The sequence below is a fragment of the Pongo abelii genome, chromosome 6 (genome assembly GCF_028885655.2).
Source record: "Pongo abelii isolate AG06213 chromosome 6, NHGRI_mPonAbe1-v2.0_pri, whole genome shotgun sequence".
NCBI lineage: Eukaryota > Metazoa > Chordata > Mammalia > Primates > Hominidae > Pongo > Pongo abelii.
The window spans coordinates 27,454,877-27,478,708 of NC_071991.2; the positions used below are offsets into that span (position 1 = coordinate 27,454,877).

Consider the following 23,832-nt stretch of genomic DNA (forward strand, 5'->3'; position numbering starts at 1 on the left):
CCTGTACATACCATGAAGTGTGGGACCTTCAGAGCTTTTCACTTTTTGGAAAATAGCTCCTGCTGGGGCTATAAGATGGAGTGTGAAGAGGGCCTTGGGCCACAGGGAGGTGCCTGTGGAATAGGGGGAGTTCATGCACCCCTTCTTTCCCCAGAGGGGCTGGACTCAGGTGAGTATGGGGGTGGGGGCTCCTGCACTTCGACACAGGCAGCGGGAGCGTTTTCTCCCCATTCCCTCTGCACTCCCAACTTGAGTTGTACTTTTTAAGACAGTGATTCACCCTGCCTTTGCCCCCTTCCCCAGAACAGAACACGTTGATCATGGGCAATATTTCTTATTGTGTCAAAAAGTTGCCATGACCATCATTTAACCTGTTTAACACCAAATAATAAGGAAAATAAAATAAAAAATTTGGGCTTGGTGCAGAAACTCACTCCAAATAAATTACCTACCAAAATATTTATATAATGGTGAAAATATTCCAAAATTCCATATTTTGGGATTTATACACAAAACATAAAAAAATTAGAGGCCAAGAGGCTGCCGGAAGGGAAAAACGGGGCCTGGAAAGGCCATTGTGAGGAATGAGCTGGGCCTAAAGAGGCCACTGGCAGGCGGGAACTGGGCCTGCCGAAGCAGCCGAAAGGCAGGAGCTTTGGACTGGGGAGGCCGCAGTGAGGCGAGAGCTAGCTGGGTGTGGAGAGGCCGCTGTGAGGCCGAGGCTGGGCCCGTGCAGGCCTTTGGGAGGCAGGAGGCTGGGCCTGCAAAGGCCGACTGGAGGTCAAGTTCTGGGCCTGAAGAGGCCACCGAAAGTCAAAAGCAGGGCCAGGGAAGGCCGCCAAGAGCCATGAGCTGGGCTGGGCCGAAAGAGGCCACTGGGAGGCAGGAGGAGCTGGGCCTGGAGAGGCTGACTCGAGGAAGTTTTGCACCTGGAGAGGCACCAAGAGGACGGAGCTGGGCCTGGGAAGGCTGACTTACAGCTCTTCCAGGCCCACTTCCAGGCTAACTTGAGGACGACTTGGGCCTGCAGAGGCCGCCGGGAGGCTGGAGCTGGCCCTGAGAGACTGACTCAAGGGCAGTCTGGGCCTGCAGAGGCCGCCAGGAGGAAGAGCTGGGCCTGGAGAGGCTGACTGGAGGAAGTCCAGGGCCTGGAGCGGATGCAAAGGAGCAAATGCTAGGCCGCGAAACGCCGCCGTGACGTCCCAGCTTGGCCTCCGGGAGGCAGGAGCTGGGCCTGCGGAGGCCACCCAGAGGCGGGAGCCTGGCCCGAGGAGGCCACGGTGCCAGGCAAGAGGTGGGCCTGGAGGGCCCACTGTGAGGTAGAGGCCGGGCCTCTAGAGGCCGACAGGAGGCAGGACCTGGCCCCGGAGGGGCCCTCGCTGAGGACACGTTGCACCTGGAGAGGCCGCCGGGAGGCCGGAGCTGGGCCTGGAGAGGCTGACTTCAGGACGATTTAGGCCTGCAGAGGCCGCCGGGAGGCCCAAGCTGGGCCTAGAGGAGCCCACGGACCGGAGGCCGTTTGGGGCCTGGAGACGCCGTCGGAGGGCAGGAGCTGAGCCTGGAGAGGCCACCGTGAGGCCTGAGCTGGGCCTGGGGAGCTTGGCTTCAGGAAGTTGTGGGCCTACCAGGGCCGCTGGGAGCTGGGCGGGAGCTGAGTCCAAAGAGGTTGTTGGGAGGCCAGAATCGGGCCTGGAGACGCAGCCAGGAGGAAGAACTGGGCCCGGAGAGGACGCCGGGAGGCTGCAAGTGGGTCTGGAGAGGCCGACTTGAGGAGGCCCAGCCTCTGCCTCCTGCATGGCGGCCTCTGCAGGCCCAGCTGTTCCTCCTGGCTGCGTCTCCCAGCCCAGCTCCTGCCTCCCAGCAAGCAAGCTCTTTTGGCTCAGCTTCTGCCGGTGGTTGTAGGCCCCAAAGTTTCTGCAGCCAAGCTCTTCAGGCCCACGTCCTGCGTCCCGGTGGCCTGTACAGGCCCAGCTCTGGCTGGAGAAGAGCCTCTGCAGGCCCCGCTGTTGCCTCCCAGGGACCCTCCAGGCCCAGCTCTCGCCCCACAGCGGCCTCCTGGGACCAAGTCCCTGCCTGCCTCCCGGCAGCCCCCGTGCGGCCCAGCTCCTCCCTCACGGTGGCCTGTTCAGGCCCAACTCATGCCTCTGGCACCCTGCCCAGAGGCGTGAGCACCTGCCTCATACTGGCCTCTCTCACACTGAGAGAGGTCCTCCATCACGCTAGCCTGTTGAGGCCCAGCTCGTGACTCTGGTGGCCCCTCCAGGCCCAGCCCCTGCTTCGCGGACGCCCTCTGGAGGCCAAGCTCATGCGTCATGGTGGCCTCTCCCAGCCTGGTGTTTGCTCCTTTGCATGCGCTCCAGGCCCTGCACTTCCTCCAGTCGGAGTCTCCATGCCCATCTCTTCCTCCCGGCGGCCTCTACAGGCCCAAGTCATCCTCAAGTTGGCCACCCCGGGCCTGCAGAGGCCACCGGGAGGCAGGAGCTGGCCCTGGACAGGCCAACTTGATGACAGCCTGGGCCTGCACAGGCTGCTGGGAGGAAGAGCTGGGCCTGGAGAGGCCGATTGGAGGAAGTGCAGGGCCTGGAGCGCATGCAAAGGAGCAAACGTCAGGCCGGGAGAGGCCGCCGTGACGCATGAGCTTAGCCTCCGGAGGGCCTCTGCGAGGCAGCAGCTAAGCCTGCAAAGTTGCCTCGAGGCGGGAGCCTCGCCCGAGGGGGCCACAGCGAGGCAAGAGGTGGGCCTGGAGGGCCCACTGATGAAGTAGAGGCTGTGCCTCTAGAGGCCGCCAGCCAACAGGCAGGGGAAGGGCCTGGAGAGGACACCAGAATCATGAACTCAGCTTCAACAGGCCAGCGTGAGGGAGGACCTCTCCCAGCGGGAGGGAGGACCTCTCCAAGCATGAGGGAGGACATCTCCCAGCAATGGACAGGGTGCCAGAGGCATGAGTTCGGCCTCAACAGGCCAGCGTGAGGGAGGACCTCTCAGCGTGAGAGAGGTCCTCTGAGAGGTCGTCTCACGCTGAGAGGTCCTCTGAGAGAGGTCATCTCTCACGCTGAGAAGTCCTAGAGTGAGAGAGTACCACTTTCGGCGTGAGAGAAGTCCTTTCAGCGTGAGAGAGGAACTCTCTAAGTGTGAGAGAGGAACTCTCTAAGTGTGAGAGAGTACCTCTTTAAGTGTGAGAGAGGTCCTCCCTCAGCGGGAGAGAGGCCAGTGTGAAGCAGGGGCTCACGCTTCTAGGCAGGGTGCCAGAGGCATGAGTTCGGCCTCAACAGGCCAGCGTGAGGGAGGACCTCTCAGTGTGAGAGAGGCCAGTGTGAGGCAGGGGCTCACGCCTCTGGACCGGGTGCCAGAGGCGTGAGTTGGGCCTCAACAGGCCAGCGTGATGGAGGACTTCTCAGCGAGAGAGAGGTCCTCTGAGAGAGGTCCTCCCTCACGCTGAGAGAGGTCCCCTGAGAGAGGTCCTCCCTCATGCTGAGAGAGGTCCTACAGTGACAGAGGACCTCTCTGAGCATGAGAGAGGACCGCTCAGAGCGTGAGAGAGGACCTCTCGGAGCGTGAGACAAGACCTCTCTAAGCGTGAGAGAGGACAACTCTCAACGTGAGACAGGACCTCTCTCAGCGTGAGAAAGGCCAGTGTGAGGCACGGGCTCACGCCTCTGGGCAGGGTGCCAGAGGCATGAGTTCAGCCTCAACAGGACAGCGTGAGGGAGGACCTCTCAGCATGAGAGAGGTCCTCTAAGAGGTTGTCTCTCACACTGAGAGAGGTCCTCTGAGAGAGGTCGTCTCTCATGCTGAGAGGTCCTCTGGAAGAGGTTCTCCCACACGCTGAGAGGTCCTCTGAGAGACGTCCTCCCTCACGCTGAGAGGTCCTCTCAGAGAGGTCCCCCCTCACGCTGAGGTCCCTCCTCACCCTAAGAGAGGTCCTCCCTCACGCTGAGAGAGGTCCTCTGAGAGAGGTCCCCCCTCACGCTGAAAGAGGTCCTCCGAGAGAGGTCCCCCCTCACGCTGAAAGAGGTCCTCCGAGAGAGATCCTCCCTCACGCTGAGAGAGGTCCTACAAGAGAGGTCCTCCTCACGCTGAGAGAGGTCCTCTGCGGGAGGTCCTCCCTCACGCTGAGAGAGGTCTTCTGAGAGAGGTCCTCCCTCACGCTGAGAGAGATCCTCTGAGCGAGGACCTCTCCCAGCGTGAGACAGGACCTCTCCCAGCGTGAGAGAGGACCTCTCTCAGCGTGAGAGAGGTCAGTGTGAGGCAGGGGCTCACGCCTCTGGTCAGGGTGCCAGACGAATGAGTTGGGCCTCAACAGGCCAAAGTGAGGGAGGACCTCTCAGTGTGAGAGAGGTCTGCTGAGAGGTCGTCTTTCACGCTAAGAGAGGTCCGCTGAGAGAGGTCCTCCCTCATGCTGAGAGAGGTCGTCCCTCACACTGAGAGAGGTTCTCTGAGGGATGATCTCCCTCACACTGAGAGAGGTCCTCTGAGAGACGTCGTCCCTCACACTGAGAGAGGTCCTCTGAGAGAGGTCTTCTCTCACGCTGAGAAGTCCTAGCATGAGAGAGGTCCTCTCTCAGAGTGTGAGGGGAACTCACGCTGAGAGAGGACCTCTGAGAGAGGTATTTTATCACGCTGAGAAGTCCTAGCATGAGAGAGGTCCTCTCCCAGCGTGAGAGAGGCCAGTGTGAGGCAGGGGCTCACGCCTCTGGGCAGGGTAACAGAGGCATGAGTTGGGCCTCAACAGCCCACCGTGAGGGAGGACCTCCCTCAGCGTGAGAGAGGTCCTCTGAGAGAGGTCCTCCCTCACGGAGAGAGAGCTCATCTGAGAGATTTCCTCCCTCACACTGAGAGAGGTCCTCAAAAAGAGATCCTCCCTCACGCTGAGAGAGGGCCTCTGAGAGAGGTCCTCCCTCACGCTGAGAGAGGTCCGCGGAGAGAGGTCCTCCCTCACGCTGAGAGAGGTCCTCTGAGAGAGATTCTCCCTCACGCTAAGAGAAGTACTCTGAGAGAGGTCCTCCCTCAAGCTGAGAGAGGTCCTAGAGTGAGACAGGACCTCTCTCAGCGTGAGAGATGACCTCTCCCAGCGTGAGAGAGGACCTCTCCCCACGTGAGAGAGGAGCTCTCCCAGCGTGAGAGAGGTCCTCTCTCAGCGTGAGAGAGGTCCTCTCTCAGCGTGAGAGAGGCCAGTGTGAGGCAGGGGCTCACGCCTCTGGGCAGGGTGCCAGAAGCATGAGTTGGGCCACAACAGGCCAGCGTGAGGGAGGACCTGTCAGCGTGAGAGAGGTCCTCTGAGAGGTCGTCTCTCACGCTGAGAGAGGTCCTCTGAGAGAGGTATTCTCTCACGCTGAAAAGTCCTCTGAGAGAGGTCCTCCCTCACGCTGAGAGAGGTCCCCTAAGAGAGGTCCATCCTCACGTTGAGAGGTCTTCCCTCACGCTGAGAGAGGTCCTCGGAGAGAGGTCCTCCCTAACGCTGAGAGAAGTCCGCTGAGACAGGTCCTCCCTCACGCTGAGAGATGTCTTCTGAGAGATGTCCTCCCTCATGCTGAGAGAGGTCTTCTGAGAGAGGTCCTCCCTCACGCTGAGAGAACTCCTCCCTCACGCTGAGAGAACTCCTCTCTCAGCGTCAGAGAGGAACTCTCTCACCGTGAGAGAGGAACTCTCTAAGCATGAGAGGTGCCAGTGTGAGGCAGGGGCTCACGCCCCTGGGCAGGGTGCCAGAGGCATAAGATGGGCCTCAACAGGCCAGCGTCAGGGAGGACCTCTCTGAGCGTGAGAGAGGTCCTCTGAGAGAGGTCCTCCCTCACACTAAGAGAGGTCCTCTGAGAGACGTCCTCCCTCACGCTGAGAGAGGTCCTCTGAGAGAGGTCCACCCTCATGCTGAGAGAGGTCTTCTGAGAGAGTTCCTCCCTCATGCTGCCAGAGGTCCTCTAAGAGAGGTCCTCCATCATGCTGAGAGAGGTCCTCCCTCATGCTGAGAGAGATCCTCCCTCATGCTGAGAGAGGTCCTCCCTCATGCTGAGACACGTCCTAGCATGAGAGACGAACTCTCTCAGCGTGAGAAAGGAGTTCTCTCAGCGTGAGAGAGGACCTCTCTCAGCGTGAGACAGGACCTCTCTCAGTGTGAGACAGGACCTCTCTCAGCGTGAGAGAGGACGGTGTGAGGTAGGGGCTCACGCCTCTGGGCACGGTGCCAGAGGCATGAGTTGGGCCTCAACAGGCCAACGTGAGAGAGGCCCTCTCTCAGAGTGAAAGAGGTCCTCTGAGAGAGGTCGTCCCTCACGCTGAGAGAGGTCCTCTGAGAGAGGTCCTCCCTCACGCTGAGAGAAGTCCTCTGAGAGAGGTACTCTCTCATGCTGAGAGAGGAGCTCTGAGAGAGGTGCTCTGAGAGAGGTCCTCTCTCACGCTCAGAGAGGTACTCTGAGAGAGGTCCTCCCTCACACTGAGAGGTCCTCCTTCACGCTGAGAGAGGTCCTCCCTCACGCTGAGGGAGGTCCTCTGAGAGAGGTCCTCCCTCACGCTGAGAGACGTCCTCTGAGAGAGTTCCCCTCACGCTGAGAGAGGTCCTCTGAGAGAGGTCCTCCCTCACGCTGAAAGAGATCCTAGCGTGAGAGAGGACCTCACTCAGCGTGAGAGAGGACCTCACTCAGCGTGAGAGAGGACCTCTCTCAGCGTGAAAGAGGTCAGTGTGAGGCACGGGCTCTCGCCTCTGGGCAGGGTGCCAGAGGCATGAGTTGGGCCTCAACAGGCCAGCATGAGGGAGGACCTCTCAGCATGAGAGAGGTCTTCTGAGAGGTCATCTCTCACGCTGAGGGAGGTCCTCTGAGAGAGGTCCTCAGTCACGGTGAGAGAGTTTCTCTGAGAGAGGTCCTCCCTCACGCTGAGAGAGGTCCTCTGAGAGGTCGCCCCTCATGCTGAGAGAGGTCCTCTGAGATAGGTCTTCTCCCATGCTGAGAAGTCCTAGCGTGAGAGAGGCCCTCTCTCAGCGTGAGAGAGGCCAGTGTGAGGCAGGGGCTCATGCATCTGGGCAGGGTGCCAGAGGCATGAGTTGGGACTCAACAGGTTAGCGTGAGGCAGGACCTTTCTCAGCGTGAGAGAGGTCCTCTGAGAGAGGTTTTCCCTCACGCTGAGGGAGATCCTCTGAGAGAGGTCCTCCCTCACGCTGACAGAGGTCCTCCTTCATGCTGAGTGAGTTCCTCCTTCACGTTGAGAGAGGTCTTCCCTCACGCTGAGAGAGGACCTCTGTCACGCTACGACTTCTCAGCGTGAGAGAATACCGCTCTCAGAGGACCTCTCTCAGCGTGAGAGACGACCTCTCTGAAGACCTCTCTCACGCTGAGAGGCCCTCCCTCATGCTGGCCTGTTGAGGCCCAATTCATGCCTCTGCACCCTGCCCAGAGGCGTGAGCCACTGCCTCACACTGGCCTCTCTCACGCTCGGAGAGGTCCTCTTTCACGCTGGGAGAGGTCCTCTGTCACGCTGGGAGAGGTCCTCTCTCACGCTAGGACCTCTCTCAGCGCGAGGGAGGACCTCTCCCAGAGGACCTGTCTCAGCGTGAGGGAGGACCTCTCCCAGAGGACCTCTCTCAGCGTGAGGGGGGACCTTTCTCAGTGGACCACTCTCAGCGTGACGGAGGACATCTCAGAGGACCTCTCTCAGAGTGAGGGAGGACCTCTCTCAGAGGACCTCTCTCAGAGTGAGGGAGGACCTCTCTCAGAGGACCTCTCTCAGAGTGAGGGAGGACCTCTCTCAGAGTGAGGGAGGACCTCTCTCAGAGGACCTCTCTCACGGTCAGAGAGATCCTCCCTCACGCTGGCCTGTTGAGGCCCAACTCATGCCTCTCTCACCCTGCCCAGAGGCGTGAGCCACTGCCTCACACTGGTCTCTCTCACGCTTAGAAAGGTACTCTCTCACGCTGAGAGAGGAGCTCTCTTATGCTAGGACTTCTCAGTGTGAGAGAAGACCTCTCTCAGAGGACCTCTCTCAGCGTGGGAGAGGACCTCTCTCACGCTGAGAGGTCCGCCCTCACGCTGGCCTGTTGAGGCCCAACTCATGCCTCTGGCACCCTGCCCAGAGGCGTGAGCCCCTGCCTCACACTGGCCTCTCTGACGCTGAGGGAGGTCCTCTCTCAAGCTGAGGGAGGTCCTCTCTCACGCAGAGGGAGGTCCTCGCTCACGCTGAGGGAGGTCCACTCTCACGCTGAGGGAGGTCCTCTCTCACGCTAGGACCTCTCTCAGCGTGAGGGAGGAACTCTCTCAGAGGACCTCTCTCAGCGTGAGGGAGGACCTCTCTCATCGTACCTCTCTCAGTGTCAGGGAGGACCTCTCTCATCGTACCTCTCTCAGTGTCAGGGAGGACCTCTAAGAGGACCTCTCTCAGCGTGATGGATGACCTCTCTCAGCGTGAGGCAGGACCTCTCTCAGAGGACCTCTCTCAGCGTGAGGGAGGACCTCTCTCAGAGGATCTCTCTCAGCGTGAGGGAGGACCTCTCTTAGTGGACCTCTGTCAGCGTGAGAGACGACCTCTCAGAGGACCTCTCTCACGCTGAGAGGCCCTCCCTCACGCTGGCTTATTGAGGCCCAACTCATGCCTCTGGCACCCTGCCCAGAGGCGTGAGTCCCTGCCTCACACTCGCCTCTCTCACGCTGAGAGAGGACCCCTCTCACGCTGAGAGAGGTCTTCTCTCAAGCTAGGACCTCTATCAGCGTGAGGGAGGACATCTCTCAGCGGACCTCTCTCAGCGTGAGGGAGGACCTCTCTCAGAGGACCTCTCTCAGAGTGAGGGAGGACCTCTCTCAGAGGACCACTCTCAGCGTGAGGGAGGACCTCTCTCAGCGGACCTCTCTCAGCGTGAGGGAGGACCTCTCTCAGAGGACATCTCTCAGCGTGAGGGAGGACCTCTCTCAGAGGACCTCTCTCACCATGAGGGACGACCTCTCTCAGGGACCTCTCTCACGCTTACAGAGGTCCTCCCTCACGCTGGCCTGTTCAGGTACAACTCATGCCTCTGGCACCCTGCGAGAGGCGTGAGCCCCTGCCTCACACTGGCCTCTCTCACGCTGAGAGAGGTCCTCTCTCACGCTGAGAGAGGAGCTCTCTCACACTAGGATTTCTCAGCGTGAGAGAAGACCTCTCTCAGAGGACCTCTCTCAGCATGGGAGACGACTTCTCAGAGGACCTCTCTCACGCTGAGAGGTCCTCCCTCACGCTGGCCTGTTGAGGCTCAACTCATGTCTCTGGCACCCTGCCCACAGGTGTGAGCCCATGCCTCACACTGGCCTCTCTCAGCATGAGGGAGGACCTCTCTCAGAGGACCTCTCTCAGCACAAGGGAGGACCTCTCTCAGATGACCTCTCTCAGCGCGAGGGAGGACCTGTCTCAGAGGACCTCTCTCACCGTGAGGGAGGACCTCTCTCAGAGGACCTCTCTCAGAGGACCTCTCTCAGCGCGAGAGAGGACCTCTCTCAGAGGACCTCTCTCAGCGTGAGGCAGGACCTCTCTCAGAGGACCTCTCTCTCGCTGAGAGAGGTCCTCCCTCACGCTGGCCTGTTGAGGCCCAACTCATGCCTCTGGAACCCTGCCCAGAGGCGTGAGCCCCTGCCTCACACTGGCCTCTCTCACGCTGAGATCCTCCCTCACGCTGAGAGGTCCTCCCTCACGCTGGCCTGTTGAGGCCCAACTCATACCTCTGGCACTCTGCCCAGAGGCATGAGCCCCTGCCTCACACTGGCCTCTCTCACGCTCAGAGAGGTCCTCTCTCACGCTGGGAGAGGTCTTCTCTCACGCTGGGAGAGGTCCTCTCTAACGCTAGGAAATCTCTCAGCGTGAGGAAGGACCTCTCTCAGCGGACCTCTCTCAGCGTGAGGGAAGACCTTTCTCAGAGGACCTCTCTGAGCGTAAGGGAGGACCTCTCTCAGAGGACGTCTCTCAGCGTCAGGGAGTACCTCTCTCAGAGGACCTGTCTCAGCATGAGGGTGGACCTCTCTCAGAGGACCTCTCTCACGCTGAGAGAGGTCCTCCCTCACGCTAACCTGTTGAGGCCCAACTCATGCCTCTCGCACCCTGCCCAGAGGCGTGAGCCCCTGCCTCACACTATCCTCTCTCACAGTGAGAGTGGTCCCCTCTCACGCTGAGAGCGGACATTTTTCACGCTAGGACTTCTCAGCGTGAGAGAACACCTATCTCAGAGGACCTCTCTCAGCGTGAAAGACGACCTCTCAAAGGACCTCTCTAACACTGAGAGGTCCTCGCTCCCGCTGGCCTGCTGAGGCCCAACTCATGCCTCTGGCCCCCTGCCCAGAGGCATGAGCCCCTGCCTCACACTGGCCTTTCTCATGCTGGGAGACGACCTCTCTCACGCTGGGAGAGGTCCTCTCTCAGAAGACCTCTCTCAGCGGGAGGCAGGAACTATCTCAGAGGACCTCTCTCAGCATGAGGGAGGACCTCTCTAAGAGGACCCCTCTCAGCGTGAGGGAGGACCTCTCTCAGAGGACTTCTCACAGCGTGACAGAAGACCTCTCTCAGAGGACCTCTCTCAGTGTGAGGGAGGACCTCTCTCAGAGGACCTCTGTCAGCGTGAGGGAGGACCTCTCTCAGAGGACCTGACTCAGCGTGAGGGAGGACCTCTCTCAGCGTGAGGGAAGACTTCTCTCAGCGTGAGGGAGGACCTCTCAGCGTGAGGGAGGACCTCTCTCAGAGGACCTCTCTCAGCGTGAGAGAGGACTTCTCTCAGCGTGAGGGAGAACCTCTCTCAGAGGATCTCTCTCAGAGTGAGGGAGGACCTCTCTCAGAGGACCTGTCTCAGCGTGAGGGAGGACCTCTCTCAGAGGACCTCTCTCAGCGTGAGGGAGGACCTCTCTCACGGTGAGAGAGGTCCTCCCTCACGCTGGCCTGTTGAGGCTCTACTTATGCTTCTGGCACCTTGCCCAGAGGCATGAGCCACTGTCCCACACTGGCCTCTCTCACGCTTAGAGAGGTCCTCTATCACACTAGGACTTCTCAGCGTGAGAGAAGACCTCTCCCAGAGGACCTCTCACAGCGTGGGAGACGACCTCTCAAAGGACCTCTCTCACGCTGAGAGGTCCGCCCTTACGCTGGCCTGTTGAGGCCCAACTCATGCATCTGGCACCCTGCCCAGAGGCGTGAGCCCCTGCCTCACACTGGCCTCTCTCACGCTGAGGGAGGTCCTCTCTCACACTAAGGGAGGTCCTCTCTCACGCTGAGGGAGGTCCACTCTCACGCTGAGGGAGGTCCTCTCTCACGCTGAGGGAGGTCCTCTCTCACGCTGAGGGAGGTCCTCTCTCACGCTGAGGGAGGTCCTCTCTCACGCTGATGGAGGTCTTCTCACGCTGAGAGAGGTCCACTCTCACGCTGAGAGAGGTCCTCTCTCATGCTAGGGCCTCTGTCAGCGTGACGGAGGACCTCCCTCAGAGGACCTCTCTCAGCGTGACGGAGGACCTCTCTCAGAGAATCTCTCTCAACGTGAGGGAGGACCTCTCTCATCGGACATCTCTCAGCGTCAGGGAGAAACTCTCTCAGAGGACCTCTCTCAGCATGATGGAGGACCTCTCTCAGCGTGAGGCAGGACCACTCCCAGAGGACCTCTCTCAGCGTGAGAGGGGAACTCTCTCAACGTGAGACAGGACCTCTCTCAGCGTCAGGGAGGCCAGTGTGAGGCAGGGGGTCACGCTTCTTGGCAGGGTGCCAGAGGCAAGAGTTGGGCCTCAACAGGCCAGCGTGACGGAGGACATCTCAGCGTGAGAGAGGTCCTCTGAGAGGTGGTCTCTCACGCGGAGAGAGGTCCTCTGACAGAGGTCTTCTCTCACGCTGAGAAGTCCTAACGTGAGAGGTCCTCCCTCAGCGTGAGAGAGGTCCTCCCTCAGCGTGAGAGAGGACCTCCCTCACCGTGAGAGAGGACCTCCCTCAGCGTGAGAGAGGCCCTCCCTCAGCGTGAGAGAGGACCTCCCTCAGCGTGAGAGAGGACCTCCCTCAGCGTCACAGAGGCCACTATGAGGCAGGGGCTCACGACTATGGGCAGGGTGCCAGAGGCATGAGTTGGGACTCAACAGGCCAGCGTGTGGGAGGACCTGTCTCAGCGTGAGGGAGGAACTCTGAGAGAGGTTCTCTGAGAGAGGTCCTCCCTGACGCTGAGAGCGACCTCTCTCAGTGTGAGGGAGGACCTCAGCGTGAGAGAGGCCAGTGTGAGGCAGGGGCTCACGCCTCTGGACAGGGTGCCAGAGGCATGAGGTGGGCGTCAACAGGGCAGCGTGAGGGAGGACCTCTCAGCGTGAGAGAGGTCCTCTGAGAGGTCGTCTCCCATGCTGAGAGAGGTTCTCTGACAGAGGTCTTCTGTCACGCTGAGAAGTCCTTGCGTAACAGAGCTCCTCTCTCAGCGTGAGAGAGGACCTCCTTCAGCGTGAGAGAGGCCAGTGTGAGGCAGGGGCTCACCCCTCTGGGCAGGGTGCCAGAGGCATGAGTTGGGCCTCAACAGGCCAGCGTGACGGAGGACCTCTCTCAGCGTGAGGGAGGTCCTCTGAAAGAGGTCATCCCTCACGCTGAGAGAGGTTCTCTGAGAGAGGTCCTCCCTCACGCTGAGAGAGGTCCACTGAGAGAGGTCCTCCCTCACGCTGAAAGAGGTCCTCCCTCACACTGAGAGAGGTCCTCTGAGAGAGGTCCTCCCTCAGGCTGAGAGGTCCTCCCTCACGCTGAGACAGGTTCTCCCTCACGCTGAGAGAGGTCCTCTGATAGAGGTCCTCCCCCACGCTGAGAGAGGTCCTCTCTCAGCGTGAGGGAAGAAATCTCTCAGCGTGAGACGAGACCTCTCTCAGCGTGAGATGGGACCTCTCTCAGCGTGAGAGAGGACCTCTCTCAGCGTCAGAGACGCCAGTGTGAGGCAGGGGCTCACGCTTCTTGGCAGGGTGCCAGAGAAAATAGTTGGGCCTCAACAGGCCAGCGTGACGGAGGACATCTCAGCGTGAGAGAGGTCCTCTGAGAGGTGGTCTGTCACGCGGAGAGAGGTCCTCTGAGAGAGGTCTTCTCTCATGCTGAGAAGTCCTAGCATGAGAGAAGTCCTCTCTCAGCGTGAGAGAGGACCTCACTCAGCGTGAGAGAGGACCTCTCTCAGCGTGAGAGAGGTCCTCTCTCAGCGTGAGAGAGGCCAGTATGAGGCAGGGGCTCACGCTTATGGGCAGGGTGCCAGAGACATGTGTTGGGCCTCAACAGGCCAGCGTCAGGGAGGACCTCTTTCAGCGTGAGAGAGGTCCTCTGAGAGAGTTCTTCCCTCACGCTGTGAGAGGTCCTCTGAGAGAGGTCCGCCCTCACGCTGACAGAGGTCCTCTGAGAGAGGTCCTCCCTCACTCTGAGAGAGGTCCTCTGAGAGAGGTCCTCCCTCACGCTGAGAGAGGTCCTCTGAGAGAGGTCCTCCCTCACGCTGAGAGAGGTCCTAGCGTGAGAGAAGACCTCTCTCAGCGTGAGGGAGGACCTCTCTCAGCGTGAGAGAGGCCAGTGTGAGGCAGTGGCTCATGCCTCTGGGCAGAGTGCCAGAGGCATGAGTTGGGCCTCAACAGGCCAGCTTGAGGGAGTACCTCTCAGCTTGAGGGAGGACCTCTCTCAGCGTGAGGGAGGACGTCTCTCAGCGTGAGAGAGGCCAGTGTGAGGCAGTGGCTCACGCCTCTGGGCAGGGTGCCAGAGGCATGAGTTGGGCCTCAACAGGCCAGCTTGAGGGAGTACCTCTCTCAGCGTGAGGGAGGACCTCTCTCAGAGGACCTCTCTCAGCGTGAGGGAGAACCTCTCTCAGCTTGAGGGAGGACCTCTATCAGGACCTCTCTCAGCGTGAGGGAGGACCTCTATCAGAGGACCTCTCTCAGCGTGAGGGAGGACCTCTTTCAGCTTGAGGGAGGACCTCTCTCAGTGGAACTCTCTCAGCGTGAGGGAGGACCTCTCTCAGAGGACCTCTCTCAGCATGAGGGATGACCTCTCTCAGAGGACCTCTCTCAGCGTGAGAGAGGACCTCTCTCAGAGGACCTCTCTCACGCTGAGAGAGGTCCTCCCTCACGCTGGCCTGCTGAGGCCCAACTGCTGCCTCTGGCACCCTGCCCAGAGGCATGAGCCCCTGCCTAACACTGGCCTCTCTCACGCTGAAGGAGGTCCTCTCTCACGCTGAGAGAGGTCCCCTCTAACGCTGAGAGAGGAGCTCTGTCACGCTAGGACTTCTCAGCGTTAGAGAAGACCTCTCCCAGAGGACTTCTCTCAGCGTGGGAGACGACCTCTCAGAGGACCTCTCTCACGCTGAGAGGTCCTCCCGCACGCTGGCCTGTTGATGCCCAACTCATGCCTCTGGCACCCTGTTCAGAGACGTCAGCCCCTGCCTCACACTGGCCTCTCTCACGCTGAGAGGTCTTCCCTCACGCTGAGAGAGGTCTTCCCTCACGCTCAGAGAGGTCCTCCCTCACGCAGAGAGAGGTCCTCCCTCACGCTCAGAGAGGTCCTCCCTCACGCTGAGAGAGGTCCTCCCTCACGCTGAGAGAGGTCCTCCCTCACGCTGAGAGAGGTCCTCCCTCACGCTGAGAGAGGTCCTCCCTCACGCTGAGAGAGGTCCTCCCTCACGCTGAGAGAGGTCCTCTCTCACGCTAGGACCTCTCTCAGCGTGAGGAAGGACCTCTCTCACAGGACCTCAATCAGCGTGAGGGAGGACCTCTCTCAGAGGACATCTCTCAGCGTGAGGGAGGACCTCTCTCAGAGTTCCTCTCTCACGCTGAGAGATGTCCTCCTTCACGCTGGCCTGTTGAGGCCCAACTCATGCCTCTGACACCCTGTCCAGAGGCATGAGCCCCTGCCTCACACTGGCCTCTCTCACGCTGAGAGGTCCTCCCTCACGCTGAGAGAGTTCCTCCCTCACGCTGAGAGAGGTCCTCTCTCAGCCTGAGGGAGGACCTCTCTCAGCGGACTTCTCTCAGCGTGAGGGAGGACCTCTCTCAGAGGACCTGTCCCAGCGTGAGGGAGGACTGCTCTCAGAGGACCTCTCTCAGCGTGACGGAGGGCTTCTCTCGGAGGACCTCTCTCAGCGTGAGGGAGGACCTGTCTCGGAGGATCTCTCTCAGAGTGAGGGAGGACCTCTCTCAGAGGACATCTCTCAGAGTGAGGGAGGACTTCTCTCGGAGGACCTTTCTCAGCGTGACGGAGGACCTCTCTCACAGGACCTCTCTCAGCGTGAGAGAGGACCTTTCTCAGAGGACCTCTCTCAGCGTGAGGCAGGACCTCTCTCAGCTTGAGGGAGGACTTCTCTAAGAGGACCTCTCTCAGCGCAAGGGAGGACCTCTCTCAGAGGAACTCTCTCAGCTTGTGGGAGGCCCTCTCTCAGGGGACCTCTCTCAGCGTGAGCGAGGACCTCTCTCAGAGGACCTCTCTCAACGTGAGAAACGACCTCTCAGAGGACCTCTCTCATGCTGAGAGGTCCTCCCTCACACTGGCCTATTGAGGCCCAACTCACGCCTCTGGCACCCTGCCCAGAGGCATGAGCCCCTGCCTCACATTTGCCTCTCTCACGCTGAGAGGGTCCTCTCTCACGGTGAGAGAGGAGTTCTCTCACGCTAGGACCTCTCTAAGCGTGACGGAGGACCTCTCTCAGGGGACCTCTCTCAGCGTGAGGGAGGACTTCTCTCAGAGGACCTCTCTCAGCGTGATGGAGGACCTCTCTCAGAGGACCTCTCTCATCGTGAGGGAGGACCTCTCTCACAGGACCTCTCTCATGCTCAGAGAGGTCCTCCCTGACGCTGGCCTGTTGAGGACGAACTCATGCCTCTGGCACCCTGCCCAGAGGCGTGAGCCCCTGCCTCATACTGGCCTCTCTGACGCTGAGAGAGGTCCTCTGTCACGCTGAGAGAGGACCTCTCTCACGCTACGACTTCTCAGCGTGAGTGAAGACCTCTCTCACGCTGAGAGGTCCTCCCTCACGCTGGCCTGTTGACGCCCAACTCTTGCCTCTGGCACCCTGCCAAGAGGCCTGAGCCCCTGCCTCACACCGGCCTCTCTGACACTGAGAGAAGTCCTGTCTCACGCTGAGAGAGGTCCCCCATCACGCTGAGACAGGTCCCGTCTCACACTGAGAGAGTTCTACCCTCACGCTGAGAGAGGTCCTCCCTCACGCTGGCCTGTTGAGACCCAACTCATGCCTCTGGCACCCTGCCGAGAGGCGTGAGCCCCTGCCTCACGCTGGCGCCTCTCATGCTGAGAGAGGTCTTCTCTCACGCTGAGAGAGGTCCTCTCTGACGCCGAGAGAGGAGCTCTCTCGGCGTGAGGGAGGACCTCTCTCAGCGTGAGGGAGGACCTCTCTCAGAGGACCTCTCTCGGCGTGAGGGAGGACCTCTCTCGGCGTGAGGGAGGACCGCTCTAAGAGGACCTCTCTCAGCGTGAGGGAGGACCTCTCTCGGAGGACCTCTCAGCGTGACGGAGGACCTCTCTCACAGGATCTCTCTCAACGTGAGGGAGGACCTCTCTCAGAGGACCTCTCTCAGCGTGAGGCAGTACCTCTCAGCGTGAGGGAGGACTTCTCTAAGAGGACCTCTCTCAGCGTGAGGGAGGACCTCTCTCAGAGGACCTCTCTCAGCGTGAGGGAGGCCCTCTCTCAGGGGACCTCTCTCAGCGTGAGCGAGGACCTCTCTCAGAGGACCTCTCTCAACATGAGAGACGACCTCTCAGAGGACCTCGCTCACGCTGAGAGGTCCTCCCTCACGCTGACCTGTTGAGGCCCAACTCATGACTCTGGCACCCTGCCCAGAGGCGTGAGCCCCTGCCTCACACTGGCACCTCTCATGCTTACAGAGGTTCTCTCTCACGCTGAGAGAGTTCCCCTCTGACGCTGAGAGAGTTCCCCTCTGATGCTGAGAGAGGAGCTCTCTCAGCGTGAGGGATGACCTCTCTCAGAGGACCTCTCTCAGCATGAGGGAGGACCTCTCTCAGAGGACATCTCTCAGCATGAGGGAGGACCTGTCTCAGCGGACCTCTCTCAGCATGAGGGACGACTTCTCTCAGAGGACCTCTCTCAGCATGACGGAGGACCTCTCTCAGAGGACCTCTCTCAGCGTGAGGGAGGACCTCTCTCAGAGGACCTCTCTCAGCGTGAGGGAGGACCTCTCTCAGCGTGAGGGAGGAGCTCTGTCAGAGGACCTCTCTCAGCGTGAGGGAGGACCTCTCTCAGCGTGAGGGAGGACCTCTCTCAGCGTGAGGGAGGACCTCTCTCAGCGTGAGGGAGGACCTCTCTCAGCGTGAGGGAGGACCTCTCCCAGAGGACCTCTCTCAGCGTGAAGGAGGACCTATCTCAGTGGACCTCTCTCAGCGTGATGGACGACCTCTCAGAGGACCTCTCTCACTGTCACGGAGGACCTCCCTCAGAGGACCTCTCTCACCGTGAGGGAGGATCTCTCTCAGAGGACCTCTCTAACCATGAGGGAAGACCTCTCTCAGAGGACCTTTCTCAGCGTGAGAGATGACTTCACTCAGAGGACCTCTCTCACGGCGAGAGAGGTCGTCCCTCACGCTGGCCGGTTGAGGCCCAACTCATGCCTCTCTCACCCTGCCCAGAGGCGTGAGAGACGACTGCCTCACACTGGTCTCTCTCACGCTTAGAGAGGTCCTCTCTCACGCTGAGAGAGGAGCTCTCTCATGCTAGGACTTCTCAGTGTGAGAGAAGACCTCTCTCATAGGACCTCTCTCAGCGTGGGAGACGACCTCTAAGAGGACCTCTCTCACGCTGAGTGGTCCGCCCTCACGCTGGCCTGTTGAGGCCCAACTCATGCCTCTGGCACCCTGCCCAGAGGCGTGAGCCCCTGCCTCACACTGGCCTCTCTCACGCTGAGGGAGGTCCTCTCTCACGCTGAGGGAGGTCCTATCTCACGCTGAGGGAGGTCCTCGCTCACGCTGAGGGAGGTCCTCGCTCACGCTGAGGGAGATCCACTCTCACGCTGAGTGAGGTCCACTCTCACGCTGAGGGAGGTCCTCTCTCACGCTGAGGGAGGTCCACTCTAACGCTGAGGGAAGTCCCCTCTCACGCTAGGACCTCTCTCAGCGCGAGGGAGGACCTCTCTCAGAGGTCCTCTCTCAGCGTGAGGGAGGACCTCTCTTAGAGGACCTCTGTCAGCATGAGAAACGACCTATCAGAGGACCTCTCTCACGCTGAGAGGCGCTCCCTCACGCTGGCTTATTGAGCCCAACTCATGCCTCTGGCACCCTGCCCAGAGGCGTGAGTCACTGCCTAACACTGGCTTCTCTCACGCTGAGAGAGGACCCCTCTCACGCTGAGAGGTCCTCTCTCAAGCTAGGACCTCTCTCAGCGTGAGGGAGGACATCTCTCAGCGGACCTCTCTCAGCGTGAGGGAGGACCTCTCTCAGAGGACCACTCTCAGCGTGAGGGAGGACCTCTCTCAGCGAACCTCTCTCAGCGTCAGGGAGGACCTCTCTCAGAGGACCTCTCTCAGCGTGAGGGAGGACCTCTCTCAGAGGACCTCTCTCACCGTGAGGGAGGACCTCTCTCAGGGACTTCTCTCACGCTTAGAGAGTTCCTCCCTCACACTGGCCTGTTCAGGCACAACTCATGCCTCTGGCACCCTGCGAGAGGCGTGAGCCCCTGCCTCACACTGGCCTCTCTCACGCTTAGAGAGGTCTTCTCTCACGCTGAGAGAGGAGCTCTCTCACACTAAGACTTCTCAGCGTGAGAGAAGACCTCTCTCAGAGTACCTCTCTCAGCGTGGGAGCCGACCTCTCTGAGGACCTCTCTCACGCTGAGTGGTCCTCCCTTATGCTGGCCTGTTGAGGCCCAACTCATGCCTCTGGCACCCTGCCCAGAGGTGTGAGCCCCTGCCTCACACTGGCCTCTCTCACGCTGAGGGAGGTCCTCTCTCACGCTGAGGGAGGTCCTCTCTCACGCTGAGGGAGGTCCTATCTCACGCTGAGGGAGGTCCTCGCTCACGCTGAGGGAGGTCCTCTCTCACGCTGAGGGAGGTCCACTCTCACGCTGAGGGAGGTCCTCTCTCACGCTGAGGAAGGTCCACTCTAACGCTGAGGGAAGTCCCCTCTCACGCTAGGACCTCTCTCAGCGCGAGGGAGGACCTCTCTCAAAGGACCTCTCTCAGCGTGAGGGAGGACCTCTCTTAGAGGACCTCTGTCAGCATGAGAGACGACCTATTAGAGGACCTCTCTCACGCTGAGAGGCGCTCCCTCACGCTGGCTTATTGAGCCCAACTCATGCCTCTGGCACCCTGCCCAGAGGCGTGAGTCACTGCCTCACACTGGCCTCTCTCATGCTGAGAGAGGACCCCTCTCACGCTGAGAGAGGTCCTCTCTCAAGCTAGGACCTATCTCAGCATGAGGGAGGACATCTCTCAGCGGACCTCTCTCAGCGTGAGGGAGGACCTCTCTCAGAGGACCACTCTCGGCGTGAGGGAGGACCTCTCTCAGCGAACCTCTCTCAGCGTCAGGGAGGACCTCTCTCAGAGGACCTCTCTCAGCGTCAGGGAGGACCTCTCTCAGAGGACCTCTCTCAGCGTCAGGGAGGACCTCTCTCAGAGGACCTCTCTCTGCGTGAGGGAGGACCTCTCTCAGAGGACCTCTCTCACCGTGAGGGAGGACCTCTCTCAGGGACTTCTCTCACGCTTAGAGAGGTCCTCCCTCATGCTGGCCTGTTCAGGCACAACTCATGCCTCTGGCACCCTGCGAGAGGCGTGAGCCCCTGCCTCACACTGGCCTCTCTCACGCTTAGAGAGGTCTTCTCTCACGCTGAGAGAGGAGCTCTCTCACACTAAGACTTCTCAGCGTGAGAGAAGACCTCTCTCAGAGGACCTCTCTCAGCGTGGGAGACGACCTCTCTGAGGACCTCTCTCACGCTGAGTGGTCCTCCCTTACGCTGGCCTGTTGAGGCCCAACTCATGTCTCTGGCACCCTGCCCAGAGGTGTGAGCCTATGCCTCACACTGGCCTCCTTCAGCATGAGGGAGGACCTCTCTCAGAGGACCTTTCTCAGCGCGAGGGAGGACCTCTCTCAGAGGACCTCTCTCAGCGTGAGGGAGGACCTGTCTCAGAGGACCTCTTTCAGCACGAGGGAGGACCTCTCTCAGAGGACCTCTCTCCGCGTGAGGGAGGACCTCTCTCAGAGGACCTCTCTCTCGCTGAAAGAGGTCCTCCCTCACGCTGGCCTGTTGAGGCCCAACTCATGCCTCTGGAACCCTGCCCAGAGGCGTGAGCCCCTGCCTCACACTGGCCTCTCTCACGCTCGGAGATGTCCTCTCTCACGCTGGGAAAGGTCCTCTTTCACGCTGGGAGAGGTCCTCTCTCATGCTGAGAGAGGTTCTCTCACACTGGGAGAGGTCCTCTCTAACGCTAGGACCTCACTCAGCGTGAGGAAGGACCTCTCTCATCAGACCTCTCTCAGCGTGAGGGAAGACCTCTCTCAGAGGACCTCTCTGAGCGTAAGGAAGGACCTCTCTCAGAGGACCTCTCTCAGCGTCAGGGAGGACCTCTCTCAGAGGACCTGTCTCAGCGTGAGGGTGGACCTCTTTCAAAGGACCTCTCTCACGCTGAGAGAAGTCCTCCCTCACGCTAACCTGTTGAGTCCCAACTCATGCCTCTGGCACCCTGCCCAGAGGCGTGAGCCCCTGTCTCACACTATCCTCTCTCACAGTGAGAGACGTCCCCTCTCACGCTGAGAGAGGACATTTCTCATGCTAGGACTTCTCAGCGTGAGAGAAGACCTATCTCAGAGGACCTCTCTCAGCGTGAGAGACGACCTCTCAGAGCACCTCTCTCACACTGAGAGGTCCTCCCACACGCTGGCCTGCTGAGGCCCAACTCATGTCTCTGGCCCCCTGCCCAGACGCGTGAGCCCGTGCCTCACACTGGCCTCTCTCACGCTGGGAGACGACCTCTCTCACGCTGGGAGAGGTCCTCTCTCAGCAGACTTCTCTCAGCGTGAGGGAGGACCTCTCTCAGAAGACCTCTCTCAGCGTGAGGCAGGAACTATCTCAGAGGACCTCTCTCAGCATGAGGGAGGACCTCTCTAATAGGACCCCTCTCAGCGTGAGGGAGGACCTCTCTCAGAGGACTTCTTACAGTGTGAGGGAAGACCTCTCTCAGAGGACCTCTCTCAGCGTGAGAGACGACCTCTCTCAGAGGACCTCTGTCAGCCTGAGAGGGGACCTCTCTCAGAGGACCTAACTCAGCGTGAGGGAGGACTTCTCTCAGCGTGAAGGAGGACCTCTCTCAGCGTGAGGGAAGACCTCTCTCAGCGTGAGGGAGGACCTCTCAGCGTAAGGGAGGACCTCTCTCAGAGGAACTCTTTCAGCGTGAGGGAGGACCTCTCAGAGGACCTCTCTCAGTGTGAGGGAGGACTTCTCTCAGCGTGAGGGAGGACCTCTCTCAGAGGATCTCTCTCAGAGTGAGGGAGTACCTCTCTCAGAGGACCTCCCTCACGCTGGCCTGTTGAGGCTCTACTTATGCTTCTGGCACCCTGCCCAGAGGCATGAGCCACTGCCCCACACTGGCCTCTCTCACGCTTAGAGAGGTCCTCTATCACGCTAGGACTTCTAAGCGTGAGAGAAGACCTCTCCCAGAGGACCTCTCTCAGTGTGGGAGATGACCTCTCAAAGGACCTCTCTCATGCTGAGAGGTCCGCCCTCACGCTGGCCTGTTGAGGCCCAACTCATGCATCTGGCACCCTGCCCAGAGGCGTGAGCCCCTGCCTCACACTGGCCTCTCTCATGCTGAGGGAGCTCCTCTCTCACACTAACGGAGGTCCTCTCTCACGCTGAAGGAGGTCCACTCTCACGCTGAGGGAGGTCCTCTCTCACGCTGAGGGAGGTCCTCTCTCACGCTAAGGGAGGTCTTCTCTCACGCTAATGGAGGTCTTCTCACGCTGAGAGTGGTCCTCTCTCATGCTTGGTCCTCTGTCATGCTAGGTCCTCTCTCAGCGTGAGGGAGGACCTCCCTCAGAGGACCTCTCTCTGTGTGAGGGAGGACCTCTCTTAGAGAACCTCTCTCAACGTGAGGGAGGACCTCTCTCATCGGACATCTCTCAGCGTGAGGGAGGAACTCTCTCAGAGGACCTCTCTCAGCATGATGGAGAACCTCTCAGCGTGAGGCAGGACCTCTCTCAGAGGACCTCTCTCAGCGTGAGGGAGGACCTCTCTCAGCATGAGGGAAGAAGTCTCTTAGCGTGAGACGGGACCTGTCTCAGCGTGACAAGGGACCTCTCTCAGCGTGAGACAGGACATCTCTCAGCGTCAGAGAGGCCAGAGTGAGGCAGGGGTCATGCTTCTTGGCAGGGTGCCAGAGGCAAGAGTTGGGCCTCAACAGGCCAGAGTAACGGAGGACATCTCAGCGTGAGAGAGGTCCTCTGAGAGGTGGTCTCACGCGCGGAGAGAGGTCCTCTGAGAGAGGTCTTCTCTGACGCTCAGAAGTCCTAGCGTGAGAGAGGTCCTCCCCCAGCGTGAGAGAGGTCCTCCCCCAGCGTGAGAGAGGACCTCCCTCAGCGTGAGAGAGGACCTCCCTCAGCGTGAGAGAGGCGAGTATGAGGCAGGGGCTCACGCATCTGGGCAGGGTGCCAGAGGTATGAGTTGGGCCTCAACAGGCCAGCGTGAGGGAGGACCTCGGAGAGTGGTCCTCCCTCACGGTGAAAGAGGTCCTGTGAGAGAGGTCCTCCCTCACGCTGAGAGAGGTCCTGTGAGACAGGTCCTCCCTCACACTGAGAGAGGTCCTCTGAGAGAGGTCTTCCCTCACGCTGAGAGGGCTCCTCTGAGAGAGGTCCTCACTCAGTGTGAGGGAGGACCTCTCTCAGCGTGAGGGAGAAACTCAGCGTGAGAGAGACCAGTGTGAGGCAGGGGCTCACGCCTCTCGGCAGGGTGCCAGAGGCATGAGTTGGGCCTCAATAGGCCAGCGTGTGGGAGGACCTGTCTCAGCGTGAGGGAGGAACTCAGAGAGGTTCTCTGAGAGAGGTCCTCCCTCACGCTGAGAGAGGACCTCTCTCAGCGTGAGGGAGGACCTCAGCGTGAGAGAGGCCAGTGTGTGGCAGGGGCTCACCCCTCTGGGCAGGGTGCCAGAGGCATGAGTTGGGCCTCAACAGGCCAGCGTGACGGAGGACCTCTCTCACGCTGAGAGAGGTCCTCTGAGAGAGGTCATCCCTTACGCTGAGAGAGGTTCTCTGAGAGAGGTCCTCTCTCACGCTGAGAGAGGTCCACTGAGAGAGGTCCTCCCACACGCTGAAAGAGGTCCTCCCTCACGCTGAGAGAGGTCCTCTGAGAGAGGTCCTACCTCACGCTGAGAGGTCCTCCCTCACGCTGAGAGAGGTCCTCCCTCACGCTGAGAGAGGTTCTCCCTCACGCTGAGAGAGGTCCTCTGATAGAGTTCCTCCCTCACGCTGAGAGTGGTCCTCTGAGAGAGGTCCTGTCTCAGCGTGACGGAAGAACTCTCTCAGCGTGAGACGAGACCTCTCTCAGCGTGAGAGGGGACCTCTCTCAGCGTCAGAGAGGCCAGTGTGAGGCAGGGGCTCACGCTTCTTGGCAGGGTGCCAGAGGCAAGAGTTGGGCCTCAACAGGCCAGCGTGACGGAGGACATCTCAGTGTGAGAGAAGTCCTCTGAGAGGTGGTCTCTCACGCAGAGAGAGGTCCTCTGAGAGAGGTCTTCTCTCACGCTGAGAAGTCCTAGCGTGAGAGAGGACCTCTCTCACGGTGAGAGAGGCCAGTATGAGGCAGGGGCTCACGTATCTGGGCAGGGTGCCAGATACATGAGTTGGGCCTCAACAAGCCAGCGTCAGGGAGGACCTCTTTCAGCGTGAGAGAGGTCTTCTGAGAGAGTTCCTCCCTCACGA

The 23,832-nt window shown here is 60.1% G+C and overlaps 1 protein-coding gene and 1 pseudogene across 1 annotated transcript; both read right to left on the bottom strand.

The window, feature by feature from the left end:
• Nucleotides 1-440: 440 nt before the first annotated feature.
• Nucleotides 441-1,334, bottom strand: LOC129060702 (putative uncharacterized protein FLJ44672; annotated as a pseudogene).
• Nucleotides 441-2,250, bottom strand: LOC129060638 (putative uncharacterized protein FLJ44672). Its single transcript, XM_054560535.2, has one exon. It carries the CDS (start codon nucleotides 1,794-1,796, stop codon nucleotides 1,335-1,337), a length of 462 nt encoding a protein of 153 aa, XP_054416510.1. The 5' UTR covers nucleotides 1,797-2,250; the 3' UTR covers nucleotides 441-1,334.
• Nucleotides 2,251-23,832: the final 21,582 nt, after the last annotated feature.